The sequence below is a fragment of the Podarcis cretensis genome (genome assembly GCF_951804945.1).
Source record: "Podarcis cretensis genome assembly, chromosome: 13".
NCBI lineage: Eukaryota > Metazoa > Chordata > Lepidosauria > Squamata > Lacertidae > Podarcis > Podarcis cretensis.
In genome coordinates, this window is record NC_137182.1 from 29,399,506 (window position 1) to 29,419,538 (window position 20,033).

General features: G+C 47.9%; 1 protein-coding gene across 4 annotated transcripts in view; it reads left to right on the top strand.

The window, feature by feature from the left end:
• KANSL1 (KAT8 regulatory NSL complex subunit 1) overlaps positions 1 to 20,033 on the top strand; it is a 132,241-nt gene that overhangs the window by 102,973 nt on the left and 9,235 nt on the right. For 3 of the 4 annotated variants that reach the window (XM_079948672.1, XM_079948674.1, XM_079948673.1), the window contains exons 4-10: positions 1,777 to 1,881; positions 5,916 to 6,031; positions 7,615 to 7,810; positions 9,646 to 9,811; positions 13,372 to 13,557; positions 15,835 to 15,996; positions 16,380 to 16,534. In XM_079948672.1, the coding sequence (XP_079804798.1) occupies positions 1,777 to 1,881; positions 5,916 to 6,031; positions 7,615 to 7,810; positions 9,646 to 9,811; positions 13,372 to 13,557; positions 15,835 to 15,996; positions 16,380 to 16,534 (1,086 nt within the window). The remainder of the gene's footprint in view (positions 1 to 1,776; positions 1,882 to 5,915; positions 6,032 to 7,614; positions 7,811 to 9,645; positions 9,812 to 13,371; positions 13,558 to 15,834; positions 15,997 to 16,379; positions 16,535 to 20,033) is intronic. The other variant, XM_079948675.1, reaches the window with a different exon arrangement.

Sequence of the window (20,033 nt, forward strand, 5' to 3'; positions counted from 1 at the left end):
CCAAGCAAATGGGTAGTGGGGTGACAGTGACAAGGTTTACATGGGCTGTCTCAGAGATAAAAAGGTAAAGGGACCCCTGACCATTAGGTCCAGTCATGGCCAACTCGGGGGTTGCGGCGCTCATCTCGCTTTATTGGCTGAGGGAGCTGGCGTACAGCTTCCAGGTCATGTGGCCAGCATGACTAAGCCACTTCTGGCGAACCAGAGCAGTGCATGGAAACGCCATTTACGTTCCTGCCGGAGTGCTGCTTATTTATCTACTTGCACTTTGACGTGCTTTCAAACTGCTTGGTGGGCAGAGGCAGGGACCGAGCAACGGGAGCTCACCCCGTCGCGGGGATTCGAACTGCCCACCTTCTGATTGGCAAGTCCTAGGCTCTGTGGTTTAACCCACAGCACCACCCGTGTCCCAGAGATGTCTCAGAGATGAGGGCCCATTAATTAAGCTTGCAAAGCCTGACCAGCCCTGAAAGTGGCAAACCCTAATGAGGCTTGCGTTTTAGGGTTGCAGGATTAGTGGAATATGAGCTGTAGATAACGTTGCATGCAGCAAGTGCTCCAGAAATGATAATGCCCATTGTTTTTGTTGGAAGAGAATAGATCTGTGTAACTGAAGAGCTTGCCTATTTTATTTGTAGACATATGACCCAAATAAAAGGCATTGCCTCGGTGTGTGTGTGTGTGTGTGTGTGTGTGTGTGTGTGTGTGTGTGTGTGTTGTTCTCGAATGCTGGCTAAGATTCTTAACCTGAAATGAAAGGTCCCTATAAAACAAGTACCGTATTTTTCGCCCCATAGGACGCACCTAGTTTTTTTGGGGGGAAATAAAGAAAAAAAATTATTCCCCCCCCCCAGGTGCGGGGCTGGGGCGGGGGAAGCCCAAGCTTCCCCCGACCCCAGCCCCCAGAACAGGCTGCTATCCGCTAGCCGTGGGAGAGCCATGCAACTTCGCATGGCTCTCCCACGGCTAGCGGAGTGCTGCGCGAAGCTTGGGGCGTGCTGAGCTCAGCGCGCCCCAAGCTTCTGGGTGCAGGCAAGCTCTCCTATAGACTCACATGCCTATGGGTTCTGTGCTGGCACAGAGCCTCATTTGGGGAAATACCTCTTTCTAGGCTAGAGTTTGGCAGGACCCTGGACCACCCTCTGTACACATAAACAAAGGGGGCAGGCTCCTGCAGAAGCTTCAAGGGAACCTTCCTGTAGCAGAATACACCTTGGACGCTATCTTAGCTCTATGTAGGCTTAAGTCCTATGGAAGATCCAGATTTAAAAGATGTGTGGATGCCGATTCCAACTGAACTCACTTTGCTCCTGTCCGTGAAGTTCTCTGTCCCAAAAAGGAAAGTCAAGGTTTCTTATTGGAGAGACAAATCTGCTGACTTTGAATAAACTACGGAAAGCAAAGGCTGTGTTACATAAGCTGCCTTTTCATCAGCTGTTGTACACATCACAAAGAGCATGTGTCGGAACAATAAAGGAGAATGAAAAGGAGAATCTTGTTCTGGGAGCATTAAGCTAACTTAAACAAAACAAAAACCACACCTTGATGCTTTCCTTCCCTCACTCTCATCCCTTAAGCTCTCCATCATTTAGGCGCAAATTGGTGCAAGAATGGAAAAGGGACTGTTGACTGGTAGGAGAAAGTGGAGGAACTGATGTCTCTTGAGAAGCTTTGCAGATAAAGTGAAAGGGGAAAGAAGAAATTTCTTGGGAGTTGTGTGAAGGAGAAGCCGCCTGAGAAAGATGCCACTGAATTGCTCTTCCCTGTCTCTTTCAGGGCCTGATACTCCTTGGTGAGGCGCCTCCCTCTGACCCTTTATTAGGTGACTCATCCCACACTCTTAGTGCTGACGTCAAGCCGGAGCCCGGGATTGACAGACTGGTAAGTGCTGAGGGTGCTATAAGAGCTGGTCGGGCTCTTGCTCCTTCCAATCCCCTGTTCCTCTGCTAGCATTATATTGCTCTGTCTACGTCAGTCATTCTCTTTGCTTTTAACAGATCCTTTGTACGCTGTGCAGGGGGAAAAACTATCCTGCATGCAGAGAAACAGAAGTAGGCAGGCTTCGACTATAGTGTGTGTGTGTGTGTGTGTGTGTGTGTGTGTGTGTGTGTCTGTCTGTCAGTCTGTCTGTCTGTCTGTCTGTCTGTCTGTCTGTCTATCTCCTGCTTGTTGGATCTCTCCCTTCTGTTGTTTTTGACCCAGCATTCAGGAAAATCCCAATTTGCATACTTTGTGTATCTATATAGAGAACTGCAGGAGCAGCCAAAACTTTGCAGGTACAGTAGTACCTTGGGTTACATACTCTTCAGGTTACAGACTCCGCTAACCCAGAAATAGTACCTCAGGTTAATAACTTTGCTTCAGGATGAGAACAGAAATCGTGCAGCGGCAGCAGGAGTCCCCATTAGCTAAAGTGGTGCTTCAGGTTAAGAACAGTTTCAGGTTAAGAACAGACCTCCGGAACGAATTAAGTTCTTAACCCGAGGTACCACTGTACAAGTTTGCTGAGCCCAGAGTAGCACATACTTCCAACATGGGGAGAAGCATGAAGCCTCTGGGTTCCATGCATGTTCCCGGATGACTTTGCCCTGTCAGCTGCTCCTTGTTCAGTGCCTTCTCCCTATCCACAGATCTGTGCACAGAAGCTATTTCCATATGCAGAATACGTTCACTGCTTGCAAAACGTGGGAAAGACCAGTACATATTTCTGATAATTTTGAAGGCATAGGCAAAAGAAATTCCAGGGAAGGTTTTGAAGGGAAGTTCAAAAGCTAACAAACCCAAAGCACATTGGAAAATCTAGAAATCTCCAGGGTTCACTAATAGACTCTCAGTTTCTGATATGATTTTTCCCCTCCTCTTAAAACCAGGGTTGTGGCCTTCCAGACGTTGCTAAACTACAACTTCCATGATCCCTGTCATTGGGCCATGCTGGCTGGGGCCCATGGGGGCTGGAGTCCAACCACAGGTTGGCCCACCCCTTCTTCAGACTCTGTAGTAGTGCAGATGGTAGACCTTCCCTAAGAATTTCATTGATGTTTTGTGGAAGTTCCGTCTCCGTTTTTCTTTCGTTGCCCACTGTTAGATTGAAACCAGCTTTTCCAAGGGGTAGGCACATTTCCTTAAGCAAGGATCAAGAACCTTTGTCAGTCCAGGGGCCACATTCCCTTCCGAACAACGGGGGGCGGGGGGCGGCGGCACATGCCACTGGCGTGTGATGCTAGAGACAAAAGTGGGCAGAGCAGCGAATATTACCTTCATACAGTGGTAGGCCAGTTTCTGCTCAGATAACCAAGCACCCCTCTCTATTCTCCATCTAGTTCAGGGTTTCCCAAACTTGGGTCTCCAGCTGTTTTTGGACCACAACTCCCATCATCCCTAGCTAGCCAGGACCAGTGGTTAGGGATGATGGGAATGGTAGTCCAAAAACAGCTGCAGTCCCAGGTTTGGGTAACACTGATCTAGTTAATCAAGAGGCATTAAGGACACATTCCAGTGAGGCGGAACCACTCATTGAAAGCAGCAAAGTAGAGCCAGCTGAGAAGCAGAAGGCCTGAGGGCCTGTAGGGCTGCACTTGACTGCTGGGCCAGAGGTTCTCCACCCCATCCCCTAAAGCTTCCTCTTTTCTGGAATTTTATGGCTCCGAACAAGTGAATAATAACCCATTTCCAAGTGGGCGTGAATGGCTGTGTTTCTGTGACTCATACTTTCCACTTGTGGCTGCGCAGTGTCAACAAGAAGTTGGACACACACATTTCCCAGGATTTGTGCATGATTGTGAGCTCAGCGTTACATTTTACTGCATCACAGGGCCAGAGGCAGTTTTCAAAATTCCAGGGCATAAGAATCAAACTTCTATTTGTTTGTTTTAATGTTTTAGAATTTCTGTTTCTCCTTCCTGCAAAAACGAGGTCATTAAAAACCATATTTACGTTCACAGCAGAACCAGTGGTATATAACAGTAGATGGAACCATCTACCGTGTTAGTGTAACTAGGCAGTTTAAACGGCAGTGCAATTGACAAGAGCAAAACAGCGAACTCTTGGAGCCAGAAGCACATTTTATAGGACCAATGTGGCGCCAGGAATGGGCAGGGAAATTGTATCCCACCTTTTCAGCTGTTGGCTCAAGAGTAGTACACAAGAGTTCTTCAGCATGCTCCAAACTTGCTCTTGGCCAGGCCTAGACTGACCCAGATTCAGAGATGCAAGAGGTGTTTCAGTTCAGTCTTTGGACAGAAATGTCAAGATTCCTAGGTGCTTTCATTTAGGCACATGAATAACCCAGGAACCCAAGACCTTCCAGCCATGCTGCGTAGGAGTTCATAGCACTTGCAAGCAAGCAAATGCTGTGACAATTACGCTCTCTGAACTTATTGTAAGCGTAGAGGTGGGAAAGGGGAGCAGGGCCCATTGTCCAGTGGGGAGAGCATGTGCTTGGCATGCATACAGACCTCAGGTTCATTCCCTGGCATTTTGGGTAGCAGAGCTGGGAGAGGCCTCTGCTTGAAGCCACAAAGAGGCCCTGCTAATCGGAGCAGATAAAAATATTTTTTTATATACCCACATTTTGGCTCCAGTACAAGGCGGCTTTTTATTTCCTAGCCTGGGAAAAGGTGGCAGGTGCTGTGATAGGACCTCTCAGCTGCATTTGCCCAGGCAGTTTGCAGGGTGGTAACCGTCCACCTCTTTCCTTAGAGCGGACAGCAGTGATTGGCAAAGGGGTGTTGCTAATTGTGTGCTTCTGATCGCAGGCCATTAACATGCAGGTTGTCATTCGCACAATAATACATGCAGAATGCTGAGTACAAATGCAGGGCAGACTGCAGACTGTATTTGGCAGTGGAGCTGGATGTAATACACACTTTTCTTAATCTGACAGTGCCGCTCTCCACTCTGGAGAAATGTGGGCCGGTCCTTGAAATGCCTCTGCGATCCCTGGCTAGCAACTCGTGTTCACATTACTGGGTGATAGGGGGCCACTCCCAACCCCGCAGTCTGCTGTTTTAGGAGTCTAAGGGGGAGGCATGCTTCAGCTAAAAATTAGAAGTTGGGAGGGTGGATTTCATTAAGGGCCCCCCTGCATGTGTGTATAGACACACACACACACACACAAACACACCAGTAATTGGAGGACTACTGCCTGCATTACAGCTATATAAAGGGATAAGGAGCTGTTTTATACAGAGTTGACTTGTTGACCCTTATTTAAACCTGTGGTCCTCTATATGGTGTTGGACCTGCTTTCATCAGCCTAGCCAAATGTCAGAGGTGATGTCCAGCAATATCTGGAGGGAAGGTCCCCAGCTCTGGTTTAAATTCTTTGTGCTTGTTACCTACGTAAGAATCTTTTAAAATGTGTGAAAATAAAAGGAAAAGTAACACACTTTTACTTCTAAGCTGAGATGTTCAATCTCACGATCAGCTTCAAGAGGGTTACATTTTTTTCCTAGGAAATTGCAGGGTATGTTGCGATATGTCATGGGATGTGTGCATTGATACCTTCTGAGATGCCCTCAGCTGTGCAAGGCACCTTCTGTAAGAAAGCGACTGATCACATGATGAATAATAGAAAGCTAGACATTGAAAACAGGCAAACCTGCCTTGCTGCCTTTTGTTCCAAAGAAAACCTTCGCTTTTTAAGAGCATTTGTAAAGGTTGAAGGAAATTCTTCTTGGGCATCCCTGAGTCAGTGGGGCTTTGAAGTCACCAGCCCATGTTCCAGCCTGTTACGTTCTGTGTTGTTTAAGAGACAGAAATGCAGAAGTTGCAAAGACAATAAGCGCCAAATAACTCTGGGTGATTTTTGCTGCCGTGGCATGTCAAGAGAACCAGGAGAAAAACGATATGTTGGCTATTTTGGAACTGTACAACTTTTGACACATTCCCCCCCCCCTTTCCTTCTCTACCCATAGGGCACATGCCTCTCCCATTCGTCAGAGAACCTTTGTTCATCCGTTGGCAATACCCCAGAGTCCCTACCTGCCAAAACTTGTGGAGTGCCGAGACCGGTCAATGGAGTTATTAACACGTAAGGCTCTTGCAGAGTGCATCCCCCCACCCCAAGGGGAGGGGGGAATTGAGATGATAATATACGCTCTAACATTTATGCTCCTCAGTGAGCATCCTCGGTTACGAATTGCCTCTTGATGTACTGCAGCTTGTGTCTGAGTCAAAATCTTCCTGAAGTGTATAGCATTTATTCCGCACCGGTTTATGCCTTTCCGAGAAACGTTGCACGGTCCAAATAGAACAGTTTATAGCATTTGTTCCCAGCACCAGTCTGTACCTTTCCTAGAAACATTAACACAGCCCACGTTTATAGCTTTTGTTCAGTGCCAGTTCATACCTTTCTTAGAAATGCTATGCAGGCCAGGTATAATGCTTTGGAGACAAGCAAATGGAGGCAGGGTATTCTTAAGGGCTTAGAGAGGAAGATTGGCATGGAAGGGAGTTTGGGGGGGGGGGTGCTGCTGTGTGAGGACTGGGGAGAATGGAAGTTGTGAAAGAGGACAGTGCTGCCCCAGGCACAGCTTTGACTGAAGGAGGAGCAAAGCTATAGCAGGAAAGAGGAGCACAGCAGGGGTGTGCGAGAGAAGTGTGGACTTCTGCAGAGGAAAGAGCAAGAGGTTGAAGGTAGGAAGGGCAGGTGGGAGAGGAGAGGCAAAGGGAAGGGTCATGGCTAAGTGGCAGAGGGCATATTTTGCATGCAAAACCCACATTGTTGAGGCTCCAGCATCTCCTGGTAAAGATGTGAATTAGCTCTTGGCTGAAGATCTGCTGCCTGTCAGTGAAGGCCAGTAGGGAGTGTCGTTTTAGGGGGTGAAACTAAATTCTTGCAAATTTTATTCAGTGAAGTGTCTTCAAATATGTTTTTGGGTGTGAGGAATTCAAATCTGCTTTTATTTTTTGTGATCGGATAACATTTAGCTTGGTAGGTCTATGCTTGATGAAGAAGCACATAAACTGCTTTTGGAAAACAGAATGCTATGTTGTCGTCGTTAGCAACAACAAATATAACTGCAAGTTCTTGGCAATCATTTTTAATGATTTCTGTGCAGTTTTACACACATTTTACCTACCAAGCAAAACTAAATTATATTGTTTTAACAAAAATATATTTTGAATTCCCAAGTCATGTTACAACTTTTTAGCACCCCTCATTGGGGGAACTTGAAAGTTGAAAAATTCAACATACCCTGATAGGCCAGTCTTTATCAATCTGGTGCTCGCCAGGTGCTTTTTTTGGACTACAATTCCCATAACCCCTGACTAGTGGCCATGCTAACTGGGGCTGGTGGGAGTTGTAGTCCCAATATCACCTGCCGGGCACCAGGTTGGGGAGGGCTGGGGTGGGCAACGTTGAGCTAAGGAGACCCAGTGCTCTGTCTTGGTACAAGGCTCCTTCCTGCGTTTCTAACAGAGCTGGAGAAACTTAGCTTGCCAAGAGCAGAATATTATCCTAGGGCATTAAAGTCTGGGTCTCAGTTCCTCATTACTTGGATTTGCTTTCTGTTTTAAAACAACAGGGATTTGGAAACATTTCAGTCATAGTGGGATTGTGGTTAAGCGGTAGAGACACCTAACACTCTGCTTTTTCCCCTTCTTGGGCAGTCTACAGCCAGGCTTGACAGAGCACGCTCAGGGAGACAGCTCAGACGCCGATGAGTTGTTGCGCAAAAAGCAGAGGCTAAACGTGGCTTCTTCAGTGGCTGATGGAACCTGTGTAGCAGCCCGCACTCGCCCTGTCCTCAGCTGCAAGAAGAGGCGGCTTGTTCGACCCAGCAGCCTGGTGCCACTCTCCAAAAAGGTCAGTGTGGAAGAAGATGGGGGTGCCGCCTCTTGTCTTTCACTTGGCGGTGGGAATCTGGTTTTGGTGATTTGGGGTGGCAGGGGAGAGGAGTGACAGCATGAAGCAAAAAAAAAAAAGAATGCAGGATGGATCCATGCAAGAATTTGCCCATGTTGCATTTTGATATCGGTACCCATCTCGCTGTAAAGTATGTGCTCTGGGCCGCTGTGATGTGCAGATAAAGCAAAGGTTGTCAAACTTGGTGATGGCAGTGAGACTCTGATAAGCCTCCTCCTCCATTGCTTTTCCTTCTTAGGTGCAGGGTGTGGGTGGATGGGAAGGGAGAGAGTGCCCTGTGCTGTCTTGGCCTGATGACTGGTCAAATGGGCAAGGAGGGGCTTTCCGCTCCCTTGGCTATGTCTAAAAATAAAATAAAAATTCAATACCAAGTTTATCCAGATTATTTTTAAAAAGCACCCCACCTTGAATTTTAAGAACTCTGCAAATACTGCTACTTTAAACAGATCTCACATGTATGTGCTGCTTTCTATACAGTGGTGCCTCGCAAGACAAATTAATTCGTTCCGCGCGTTTTTTTGTCTTGCGATTTTTTCGTCTTGCGAAGCACGGACTTTGGAAAAGCTTCAAAAATCACCAAAGTCTTCAAAAACCTCAAAAAAGGCTACCACACCGCGTGCTATGAGTTGCTCCTCGAAATGAATGCATGGTTTTAAGAAAAAGGAAACAAACTTGCAAGACGTTTTCGTCTTGCGAAGCAAGCCCATAGGGAAATCCGTCTTGCGAAGCAACTCAAAAAACGAAAAACTCTTTAGTTTTGCGAGTTTTTCGTCTTACGAGGCATTCGTCTTGCGAGGTACCACTGTATTTGCTCATTACAACAAAGCGAGACAAGGAGCTATATTGAAACCATATTTCCTGACCTATACTGATTTCACGGGGCCCCTCTAATTTTGACTGTTTCTCCAGATAGAGACTGCATGCTTCATGCCTGCCTTTATTCGCTCCCTGATTCTAGGAAATGAGTGAAGGTGGCTTTCCGCAAGAGCATAAAAACCAGGACTTTCTTATTTTCTGCTTTCATTCTTGTATTGCTATTTTAATAAGGCTTTGTTACATGTTGTAACCTGATTTGATCAGATAGTCTATGCTACCTTGAGAAAGTACTGTGTTTTCAAAGACTGTTAACAAACACAAGAAATAAAAAGGCTAAACCTTTGAAAGTTGTTAATATGGGTCCATGATGTCGTCATGGAGATTTAGGAGAAGCAACCCTCCCTCCCCAGTTAAGGATTGGAGGTGGTGAAGTAGTCTGGAGTTGCAGCCTCTCACACAGCCTCCTATACTCTTGCATAACAATGGTTCTTTAATTAGAATTACTCCCGAGACAGGTTAAACTGGCTTTGGTGTCCTTCACAGAGGCAAAGAGCAGCGGTCCAGGGTGCCCTGCCTTTATGTTTGAGAGCCTCCTAAGCCCAGAGTGTGCCCGGAGATGAAATTGATGAATTTAGTTTACCAGAATTGATGAGATTAGATTAGGCCCTGCCATCTCTTAAGGGATAATCTAGGGTGTGTGCTGAGCGTGAAATGAGCAGGTGCTTGGCTCTCTTGTTTCTGAAAACATTCCGATAGCCAGTGTGGCACAGTGGTTAAGAACGTTGGCCTAGGACCTGAGAGACCAGGGTTCAAATCCCCGCTTGGCTTTGAAGCGACTAGCTGGCCTACCTCACAAGGATGAAACGGGGTGGGGGGTGTCAAATGGAGGACAGGTGGGATACAAGCATAACAAATGAAATAAAAATGACCGTCTCCCCCCATCCCCGACTTGTGCCCAGGTCCATCGCAACAGCATGGGGCGGTGCAGCTGCGACGTGAACCCCCTGTGCGCCCTCTGTGGCACTCGGAGCTCAGTGCCTCCGGAAATCCAGTACGAAGCCCCCTTGATGGAGCGCCTCTCTCAGCTGGACTCCTGCATCCACCCGGTTCTTTCATTCCCAGACGGTAAGCAAGCCGTGTGCAGTTAAAAGGGCACCATGTTTAAATGTTGGTAGTGGGGAAAGAGGACGACATTGAGATTACCTCCCAATTCGCCCTCCCTCCAGCTTAATTTGGGGAACTCTATCCAGGTTGCAAGAGAAGCGTTCATTTTGTATATCCAGAAGAGGTTGGCTGGCTCTGCCTGGTACTGTGATCCCTTGAAAGTGGAAGCTGTGATGCGCCATGGATGATAGTGGGTCAGAGGTGTGTGTGTGTGTGTGTGTGTGTGTGTGTGTGTAAGTTTTTGCCTGTCTTTTTGAGCCCACAGAGATAGGCACGCAGCGCACCTGGGTTGCAGAGCACAAACCCCTTTATCTTTTTGGATGGGAGAGGCCCGGAGAATGGCATTTGTGATTTTGGCTCTCCCGCAGTGCTGAGCTGCTTTGGCACCGATTTCCGGGCATTCCTGACCTAGTTTGTTGATGGCTTCTTCGCTGCATGGCATGCATGCTCTGCTGGAGCAGCCATGGGTATCATTTGGACAGTTAGGCAAAGCAGGCGTCTTGTTTCCCTTTTCCCTCCACTGGGCTCTCTCGCCCCACCGTACGAGTCGGTTCGTCAGAGGTTCTGCCCTCGTCTGGACGAATTGGTATCCGACTGGAAATTTCCAGATGACGTAATAACAACCTTGGTGAGAGAGGATGTTAATCAGGGCTTTGAAAACTGCTAGGAGAGTGCCCTCTGCGGGCCCTGGGGAGACCTGCTGCTGCTGCTGCTCGGAAGCACTTGGCTAGATAGAGAGAAACTTGTCTGTTCTCCCTTTCTCTCCCTCTGTCGGCAGGTCACGATGCCGTTTTGGCGCATTCAGATGCTGGCTGGCAGTGCAGCAGGGAGCTTGAGGAAGAGTAAACTTAGACGGTTGCGTTTTCAGCTGGGCTTGGCAGATCAGAGAGAATTACTTGACTTAATCAGCAATGCGCTTGCTTGTACCTATTCATAAAATCCTTGCACCCCCGCAGTGCAAAACCCTTGGATACCTGTATATCCAACAGCTTGCATCTTGCCCCCTCCCCTTGTTTCTCAGCACACAGCCGTAATTGCCAGCTTGTTATGGATACACTTGCTCTGTGTGGTTTCTCCCCCCCCCCCTTTTCATCCTGGCACCTAAGCGTCTTTCTATTAATATCTCCAACTCACACCCTTTCTTCACCTGCTGTCTCGTTGCCCAACTGGCCTTTCTCCCTTAAGCTATTGCCCTTGACCTCTTGTGTCAGAATAGCAGCCTCTGCTTCAACCTTCTCTGCTGGGTCCTGAGGAGGGACTGTGTGCTACTTGGAAAGCCTGGATAGCTCAGTTGGTTAGAGCGTGGTGCTGGTAACACCGAGATTGCAGGTTTGATCCCTGAATGGGGTAGCTGCATATTCCTGCATTGCAGAGAGGGTTGGAATGGATGACCCTCAGGATCCCTTCCTACACTACAGTTCTATGAATCTATGAAATTCCCTTTCTTTGTATTTCATGGTATCTATGCAGATATATACAGGGGTCCTCCATCAGGCTCCCTGCATCAAGGATTAGAGGGGCTGAAAAACTGTCTTATGACACAACTCCTTCTAAAATAAGCAAATTCAGCTTGCAGCAGTCATTCCTACTCGCTTAGGGGCAGGGCAGCAAGCAGATGTTTTCGGACTACAGCTCCCATCATTCTAGACCATGCTGACTGGGGCTGATGTGAGTTGGAGTCCGTCAACATCTGCAGGGTGCAAGCAGATTGAAGCAGCAGCAACACAGGGATAGATGCCCACATGTCTGAATGTTCAAGCGTTTGATATCATTGCCCCTATCAGCTGGTGAGTGATCTCATTGTCTGGCTTAGCGCTCCTGGTGCTCCTTACCAGATGAAACAGATTGTGGGATGGAAATCATAGGAGTTTGAGACTAGAGAGGCCTTCCTTGTGCTCTGAGAGCCACTACTCTAGGCATGCGCTCTGCCTACTATCCAGAAGTAGGGCAAGTTTTGAAGACACACACACACACACACACACACACACACACACACACACACACCATTTATTTCTTGCCCAGAACTTACAAGCACAGCAACAAAAAACAAGTAGCAATAAAATCCCATGAAATATACAAACACTTAATCATAAATGAAAGCAGTGCATCATCCCTTATCCGACAGCCCGCTTGAAGAACCAAAACATTTGAAGGGCACTGGGTTTGTGAAGGCTGATGCAGGCTGTATAGATTATGAACTGGTACCTCGAATTAGGCCCAGAAAAAATGAAAGGTAGCCAATATGGTTGGCATAGCATTGGAGTGAAGCCACAGTTATAAACCTGGCTGCTGCAGGTCACGTCAGTCAGATACCTTCTGCAGATAATACAGAAGATAAAAGGCACTCTCAGTGTCTAATATGGACCAAGCTCTTTGTGAGTGTCTTAAGAGGTAGAAGTTGGTAGCTCAGCAGGCACTGCAAACTCCCCTTCTTGTTCTTGAACCCCAACTTGTATCCTGAAATGTCACCTTTCCACTTTACTTTCAATGTTTTGAGTTTCGAGTGAGCTGAAGTTCTGCATCTTGTTGCGTCAGAAGCAGCCCTTTTTATTTTTCAAGCAGGCCTTTTTAATTGAATTCTGAAGTTACTGTTTTAGTTTCATTACGACTCTTCGAGATGACTGTGATTAAGTGTGGTGTACAGATTGTTTATATATATATATATATATATATATATATATATATATATATTGCTTGCTTCTGGCTTTTGGGAAGTGCAGGGGCAATACTGGTTGTCTTCAAGGGGAGGGAGAGGGAGGGAGGGAGGGAGCTGGCTGCTACAGACACTGCCTTATTCCCCAGTAGCCTGTTTCCCACACCCAGCTTGCTTTCCCCCTCATCTTCCGTATGTGCACTCCCCATGGCTCCCCATGTATGCTGGAAGCAGCATAGGTTTTGCACATGAACTCTATAAGCGCACTTAATCTTGATTGCTTGGTGCAGAACTTGGAAGGGATCATTTTTGGCATCCACGGAACACAGAAGCTTTAAATTGGGGCCATCTTTAGATTGAGGCAGCATGCGCCCCTTCCTGAAACGGCCAGTGAGACACCCGTGATCCTGTTTACCCCTGCTCTTCTCCATTAACATGTTCTTGGTTTTCTTTCAAGCAGTCTGGTGTTCTCTTATTTGAGGGAATTTCAAGCTGCCTCTGGCCAGGGCAGAAATGTCATCTCTATAGGGAGTGGTGGTAGCATTGAGATGGCATGAAGTTACCTGTTCCACTTTTTAGAAGCCATGTTCACCTAGTTCTTTTTACAATCTCCTGTGAGCCACCAAATGTACACAATGATGCTTCCGTGATAAAAAATCACTAGCACTTTTGCAAAGCTAAGAAGGGTCCGGTATGGTTTCAGATTGGATGGGGGACTATGTGTTGAGATGCCTGCAAGACTAGATGATGCTCAGGGTCCCTCCCTAACCTATGACTGTGATTTGTGATCTCTTCGACATTCAACAAGGATACCTTTTACTACATGCAAGCATGTAGCAATGCCTTCCCCTCTTGCTTTCTCCCGCAGATGTACCAATGAGCTTGCATTTCCAGAGCATGTTGAAATCGGAGCTGCAGAGCAAGCCCTGCGAGAAGATCAAGCCTCCCAAAAGGCTCACGCTGAAGCATCGGCCCTCCATGCCTCCCACCAGTTTACCTGACTCCGTGCGCAAGGACCGCCACAAGCTGGTTAACACCTTCTTAGCTGCAGCCAGTAAGTGTCCTCTTGTTGATTGATGTGCATTGGCAAGAACTACCCAAATGGGTCCTGCTTGTCTCCCACAGCAGAGTGAGATGAATGCATGGCTTCGTGTGAACCCAGGGCTCTGCCTTGGAACTGGTTTTAATGGATAGCCCTGGAATGTTTGAAATAGAAAACAAGGGAGTGTCTTTGAGCATGTGCGAACGACTTTCCCCTTCCCTAAACAATCAGCAGGCAGGCTCCCCACATCTCTGAATTTAGGCTGGGCTTCCAGATTACAAGACATAATTCCAAGGCAGGCCTCCCCCACCCCTGAAAAAAATCTGTCTTTCTCAGTAATTAGCCTCTAGCAATGCGTCCAGTTTCACATAAGCTTTACTAGAGGCTGGCTGTGTAGCCTTAGTATGTGGTTGTTTTTTAAGGTTGACAAAGCATTTAGCAATTTAGTACAGCTGTAGAGAAGAGACTTCAGAATACAATTTTTAAATATTAAATACCAACTTTAAAAGACTTTCTCAGGTGTGCAGTCAGCACTAAGGCCATGGGACAACAAAGCATAGAGTTGCAGTCCCTGGGACAGAGAAGCTTTCAACTTTTGCCATTTGGTTTCCAGTCCCATTGCCTGCTATGGGCTCCCTTGCCTGGCCTTGTGGAATCCCCTAGCCCTCAGTAAGGAACAGGGAGTTTAACCTCAGTGGGTTGCTAGGAAGATGACAGGGTGGCTGAGAAGGTAACCACAGTCAAGTTTATGAAGCGCCGAAGAGATTAAAAATGCAGCAGTTCTTGAAGAGCCACATGGCACATTGGAAGGTGATCGGAAAGAAATGGCACATCTCAAAAGCTGCAAGGGCTTCTCTTCATTCTGAGCCAAAGGGTTATTCCACTTGTAGTAAAAGGGGGGAATTTGTGGCCCTCCAGGTGTTGGATTCCCAGCTCCCATTAGTTCCAGCTCGTATGCCTAGCAGTCAGGGATGATGGGAGTTGTAGTTCAGATGCCCTTGGAATGTTGCAGGTTCCTCATTCCTGATCTGATCCTTTGCATATTCTAACTTGCCACAGCTTTCAAGCAGAGGCCTTCGTTCTGCTCCTTTTAAATGGCAATAGGAAGCATTGGATACCTTCAGCAGACAGAGCCTGTGTTCTGCCATGAGCTTTCCCCCCTCTCCACAGAGGATGGGAGCAGAGCAGATCTTTGAGAGTGTGCTTGGTCTTGAGCTGCCTGACCTGGAACAACCTTTGCCCGAACCCCACATGTGTGCTGGAGTCTGGGTGTGCTGGTCATGGTTTGTCAATGGGAAAGTTGCTTTGCACATGCTTACACAGACCCTTGATCTTTCATACGCCACAATGATGATTAAGTCACGGCTGCATGCCCCTAAATGTACCAGGGCAGAGTGTGTGCATATCCCTTCCACCCTTTTTGTTTGGAGGATCTCGCCTGAGCACCGGGAGCATTGTGCATAGGTGATTCAGTTGAAAAGGTAGGTCATTGCTTATAATCAAGGAGGATGCACAGCCCTGTTCCTGATTTGCCAGAATGTTTTGCTATGGTCCTGCAATGCCAACTGCGACTGCCTTTTCAGACCCACTAAAGATTACATCTGATAGACCTGGAGATGGAGTCCGAATGATGCTGGACTCCTGACTCCCATCATCCCGGCCCATAAGCCATGCTGGCTGGGGGTGGCGGGTGCTGGAGTCCCACGACAAATGGGAGGGTCTCAAGTTCTCCCGCATCTGTTGGTAGACTGTTCCAAAAATGTGGGCCACAAATGAGCTCTCAAGAATGGAAGCTGCTGGGCCTTTCAAAGTCATAAGGACATTTGCACTGTGTAGCTAGGCTTGCAGCTCTCCTTTTCTTTCAGTGGATGCTCACCTTCCCCTCTGCCCACTCACCCTCCTGCTCCTCCAGCCACACCGAACACACTGGCTGAAAAACACCCTGCCTCTCTTCCTTCCCTTGAACTGGTCGAGACAGGCAGCTATGAGCAGTGCAGCTGCGTTTGCACTGTGCCTGCAAGACGAACTAGGCTGCATCACAGGGAAAGAATAGACCTGTTTGGGTCGTCACTCAGCTGTTGGCTTGGGGGGAATTTCTGCAAAGAGCGCCTCCTGTCCTCTTCCGGCTGCAATGCTTGGTGTGAGCTCCTGGGGTCTTGTCTGGAGCTGTGCAGCGGGGCACCCGCCCGCGCCTCTTTTTGTGTGTGTGTGTCGGCTGCGCCCTGCGGGCCAGGAGAGAGAGGTGAAAGCAGGGCGTTTTCATGGCTCTCTTTCTGTTCCACTCCTCAGCTTGCTCGCATCACAAAACCGAGCCAGACAAGGCACACAGGCAGCCCTTAGGCGATCTAAGGGCTGCCCCCAAGGCCGAGAGAGCGCCAGAGCGCTCGCTTATCCTGACTCCAGTTCATGAGAAAAAGCGATTGCGGGACAGCTCCTCCGAGAGAAGCGAAGGTAGGCTGGCCACAGCCAGGTCTTTCCGGGGAGAGCTTGGGTTTCGCATTCCTGTTCTCGTCCTCCCCTCCAGCTTCGGAGAAGGGTGCTTGCTGCTTCTGGGGAATTAAAGGGGGCACCTAGTGTCAGATGCTGCAGTCTGTCTTCTTGTGCACTTTTTTTTTAAAAAAAGGAGGAAGTCATTAAAACTTCCTCCTTCAGGGAAGTAAGTCCTGCCCAATGAGGTTCTTCTCCTTTTCTCTGTAGTGTGCTCTCTGGTTCCTTTTGGTACGGATTGCTTGATTACAGGTTGCTGCAAAGCTTTGCAATGGTGATGATAATAGGCACTGTTTGACTCACCTCCTCCTCTTCCCCTCCTCTCTTTGTGCTTCCTTCCCGCACAGTATTGAAGCACCATGCAGATATCGGAGGCCCGAGCTACCTCTCCAGCAACATGGCCTCCGCGGCCCACAGCCCCATTGTGCGGCAACTGTCCACCTCCTCGGAAAACTCCATCCCTTCTGCCAGCACGAGCTCGCTGGGAGCCTCCAGTGCATCTGTAAGTACCTCCCAGGAGTCCGTCCCCCAACATAGTTCATTAAAGCAAAGCCTTGTGGTCACCATTGTGATACTTGCCCCTTCACTAAGCAATGCACTTTGCAGAGTGTAAGACAGGCATAGGCAAACTCGGCCCTCCAGGTGCTTTGGGACTACAACTTCCATCACTCCCCCAGCTAACAGGACCAGTGGTCAGGGATGATGGGAGTTGTAGTCCCCAAACACCTGGGGGGCCGAGTTTGCCTATGCCTGGTGTAAGAGGAGAGGTCCCTGCCCCAAAGGAGCTTCCAGCTGAATTTGACAGAGGAATCGACAAAGGAAGGGGAGGGAAGCCTGAGTCAGGGTAAACAGGGAAGTGGTATGTGCTGTTTCAGTTGCAATTTCTTGGGCTGGCTTTTTGGCTGAACTGCAGCAGGGCCCCAGGGGTTGGGGGAATGAGTGTCCCTCCCAGTGCTACTAGACTCCCAACTCCCATCAGACCTAGCCAACACAGTCAGTGATCAAGGATGTTGTAGTTTAGCAACATCTTCATAGAGAGGAATGGACACATACCCTGCTTATATGGCATGGGAGCTAAGTTTTTGTGCCAGAGTTTTCATACGAAAGGTGGGTTTTGTTGTTCTCACTGCTTGCACTCCTTACTCTTACAAGGGGTAGGGCTGAGGTTCGGTCTCCCATCTAGGTTTTGGAGCCTGGGGCCAGCTGCTGGGCCAAGTCAGTCTGGTTGCTCAGGCATCAGTTTCTGGAGTGAAGTTGATAAATGCGACAGAATGGGCATAGATTGTGTTCAAGAAATGGTGTTGAGTCTGCAGCAGACAATGGAAGGCACTTTAGCAAAGAGGGTGGGGTTCTAAGACTGGTGAGGCTTGGGTTGAAGAGAGCAAAGGCAGGCTTGGCTCACGAATGTGCCGTTGCTCGTCTATCCACAAGGGAGGTCCTTGTGCCTTGAAGCAGCTGCACAGGAGAATGGAAAGTTGATCCTGTTGGACTAAGAGCAGAAGAACTTCATGCAAGGAAACCTCAGTATCTGTTGAATTGTTAAAAAAATAAATTCAATACTAAAAACAAGGCCCTCAAGGAAGGCCAAGATGTAAAAATCTAAATAAGCCAGAGGTATTAAATAAATTTGTTCATTCTAACTCATTCAGTAAGAAGAGCAGAGTCTTCCATTTCACATGTTGCCACATGATCATGATATTTGGGATTTTATACCACCCCTTAAAAAAAAAAGAGAGAAGAGGGGATTAAAAAGAGATACAAGAGGGAGGCTACTGAACCCATTGAGAAGTTTGTACCTTCTCCCTGATTGGCTCTTACTACTTCATACTTCATTGGACCTTTCAGATGCCTAAATAACAGAGGGGCCCACTGATGTGCATCCAGTGACTTTGGCTTAAGCCAATCAGTGCCAGGATTTCTCTGTGTGTAACAATCCTATTCTCCTACATTACAGGGCTATAATGAGGCCAGTTAAATACCCTAGATTATGCAGCAGCACCCCTCCCAACTAATCACCTTGCCTCAATCATCTTGTGATTAAAGTGTAGTTTTAACAACAGTAGATGTTTGTATTCAGGTTTCATCCACCTTTTTTCACACTGAGGGTGGGAAGGAGAGCATTGAGACGATGGTAAATTGCGGCAGCTTCTGTCAAGATTTGTTTTTGTTTGGTTTTGTTTGGTCCATCCTGAGGACTTTGGTACAAACGTGAAAGTTTTTTCTTTTAAAAAAAAGTCTACAAAGACCTGGGTTCCGGTTTCCTGGTATAGCCATGAGGCTTTTTCTAGATGGCTTTTGGGCAAGATAACCACTCCTTGGATTGTTGCGATTCTGAGATAAGATCTGAACAGACTGCGATCTGCACTGTGTCTTTAGGGACAGGGAAGGAGGAAAAGCTGTAGATTCTCAGCTCTTAAGTGAAGAGGATAAAATAACCCAGCGGCAATAGAACAGGTCTTGAAATTCTGCGCGTGGGGGTGGTGGGGTCTTGGAATCCGGATCAACCCCCCTGACAAACAGATGAAGTGCAAAGGTGGCACACACAGCAAGCCATGCCAGTACTTTAGAAAGCTGTTTAGGAATGAAGCTAGGGAAGAGTGGGAGCTATGGGGAAGTTGCCAGGAATGCCTCCCTATATGCCATTGCTGCAAAAAAGAGAGATTTTTTCCCTTGGTTTTTTTTTTAAAAGCACACATTTGTGCACGGAAAATGTTTTTTGAAGCTCGCAGTGGCGTCTCAGGGAAGAAGCGGCACCCCCAGGTGTGCAAGGCATGTGCTGCTAAGATAATGCATAAAGCTGGCAAGGGTGAGATGTGCTGAATACCTAAAAAGCCCTTTGTTGCTATGGATATTCAGGAAGACGTGTCGGAGAACATTCACAAATGTTGGGATTCAAGGAGAGGGCGACTTGTGCTTGGAGGAGGGTAGGCATTTTTAGAAGCGCACGGTGTTCAGGCTTGGTTGCATCTCTGCGCTTTAGTCGTTCAGAAAGACTGAAATGGGCGTGGCCCTGTGCCTGGCAGATACCCAATCAGAAAGTTCAGAGGGGGTGCCAAAGAGGCTTCCCTCCCTCAAATCAATTATCCCTCTCTCTCTCAGTCATGGATGGGGAACCAGTTCAGATGTTCTTGGTCTCTCGCTTCAGGCAGCTAACATGACTGATAGTCTTGGCCTTGGGAGTTGGAGAGCCAAAGATTCCCCATGCCTTCTGCAGTTAGAATTTATTCTCAAATACCCCCAGAACTTTGATAATGTCCTGTGTACACTGCTATGAGACAGGCAAAAAGAATTCTAGAGATTGGAAAGGGTGTAATTCTCTCTGTGTTAACCCTTAACAACCGTAAAGGTAAAGGTACCCCTGCCCGTACGGGCCAGTCTTGACAGACTCTGGGGTTGTGCGCCCATCTCACTTAAGAGGCCAGGGGCCAGCGCTGTCCGGAGACACTTCCGGGTCACGTGGCCAGCGTGACATCGCTGCTCTGGCCAGTAGGCCCAGGTAATCCTTCCTATGGGGTTGTCTTTGCTTGAGAGATAGTGCAGAGCATCTACTTCCTCCTCCACCCACCTTCTTTCTGCTACATGCTTGCTCTTCCAAGTGGAGTAAGGCGCCACTCTGCTGCCTTAGTCGGTCAGCTTTCAGAAATCACTGCAGGGCTGTTAATGCTTTCTGCACATGCAAGGAATTCCAATGTATTCCGACCAAATGCCCTTCCTCGTGGGTCATTTTGTGGCTGTGAATTTCTTGGGCTGGTGGCGATGGCAGCTGTGCTATTGTCTCACAGGGTGACATACACTGGGGTGAGAAAAGGCAGGAATCAGGAGCCCTGAGCTTTCCGGTGGTTGCTGACTCTTAATGACCTCTCATTTCCTCCCCCCCCCCCCTTGAATATTTAAACCAATTGATCCTAGGATCCTTGCAGTTGGGTAAAACAGATTCACAAGCATGTGTGCCTGAACTTGAGTTGGGGAGAGAGAAACACATAAGTGGCAACATAATTCTC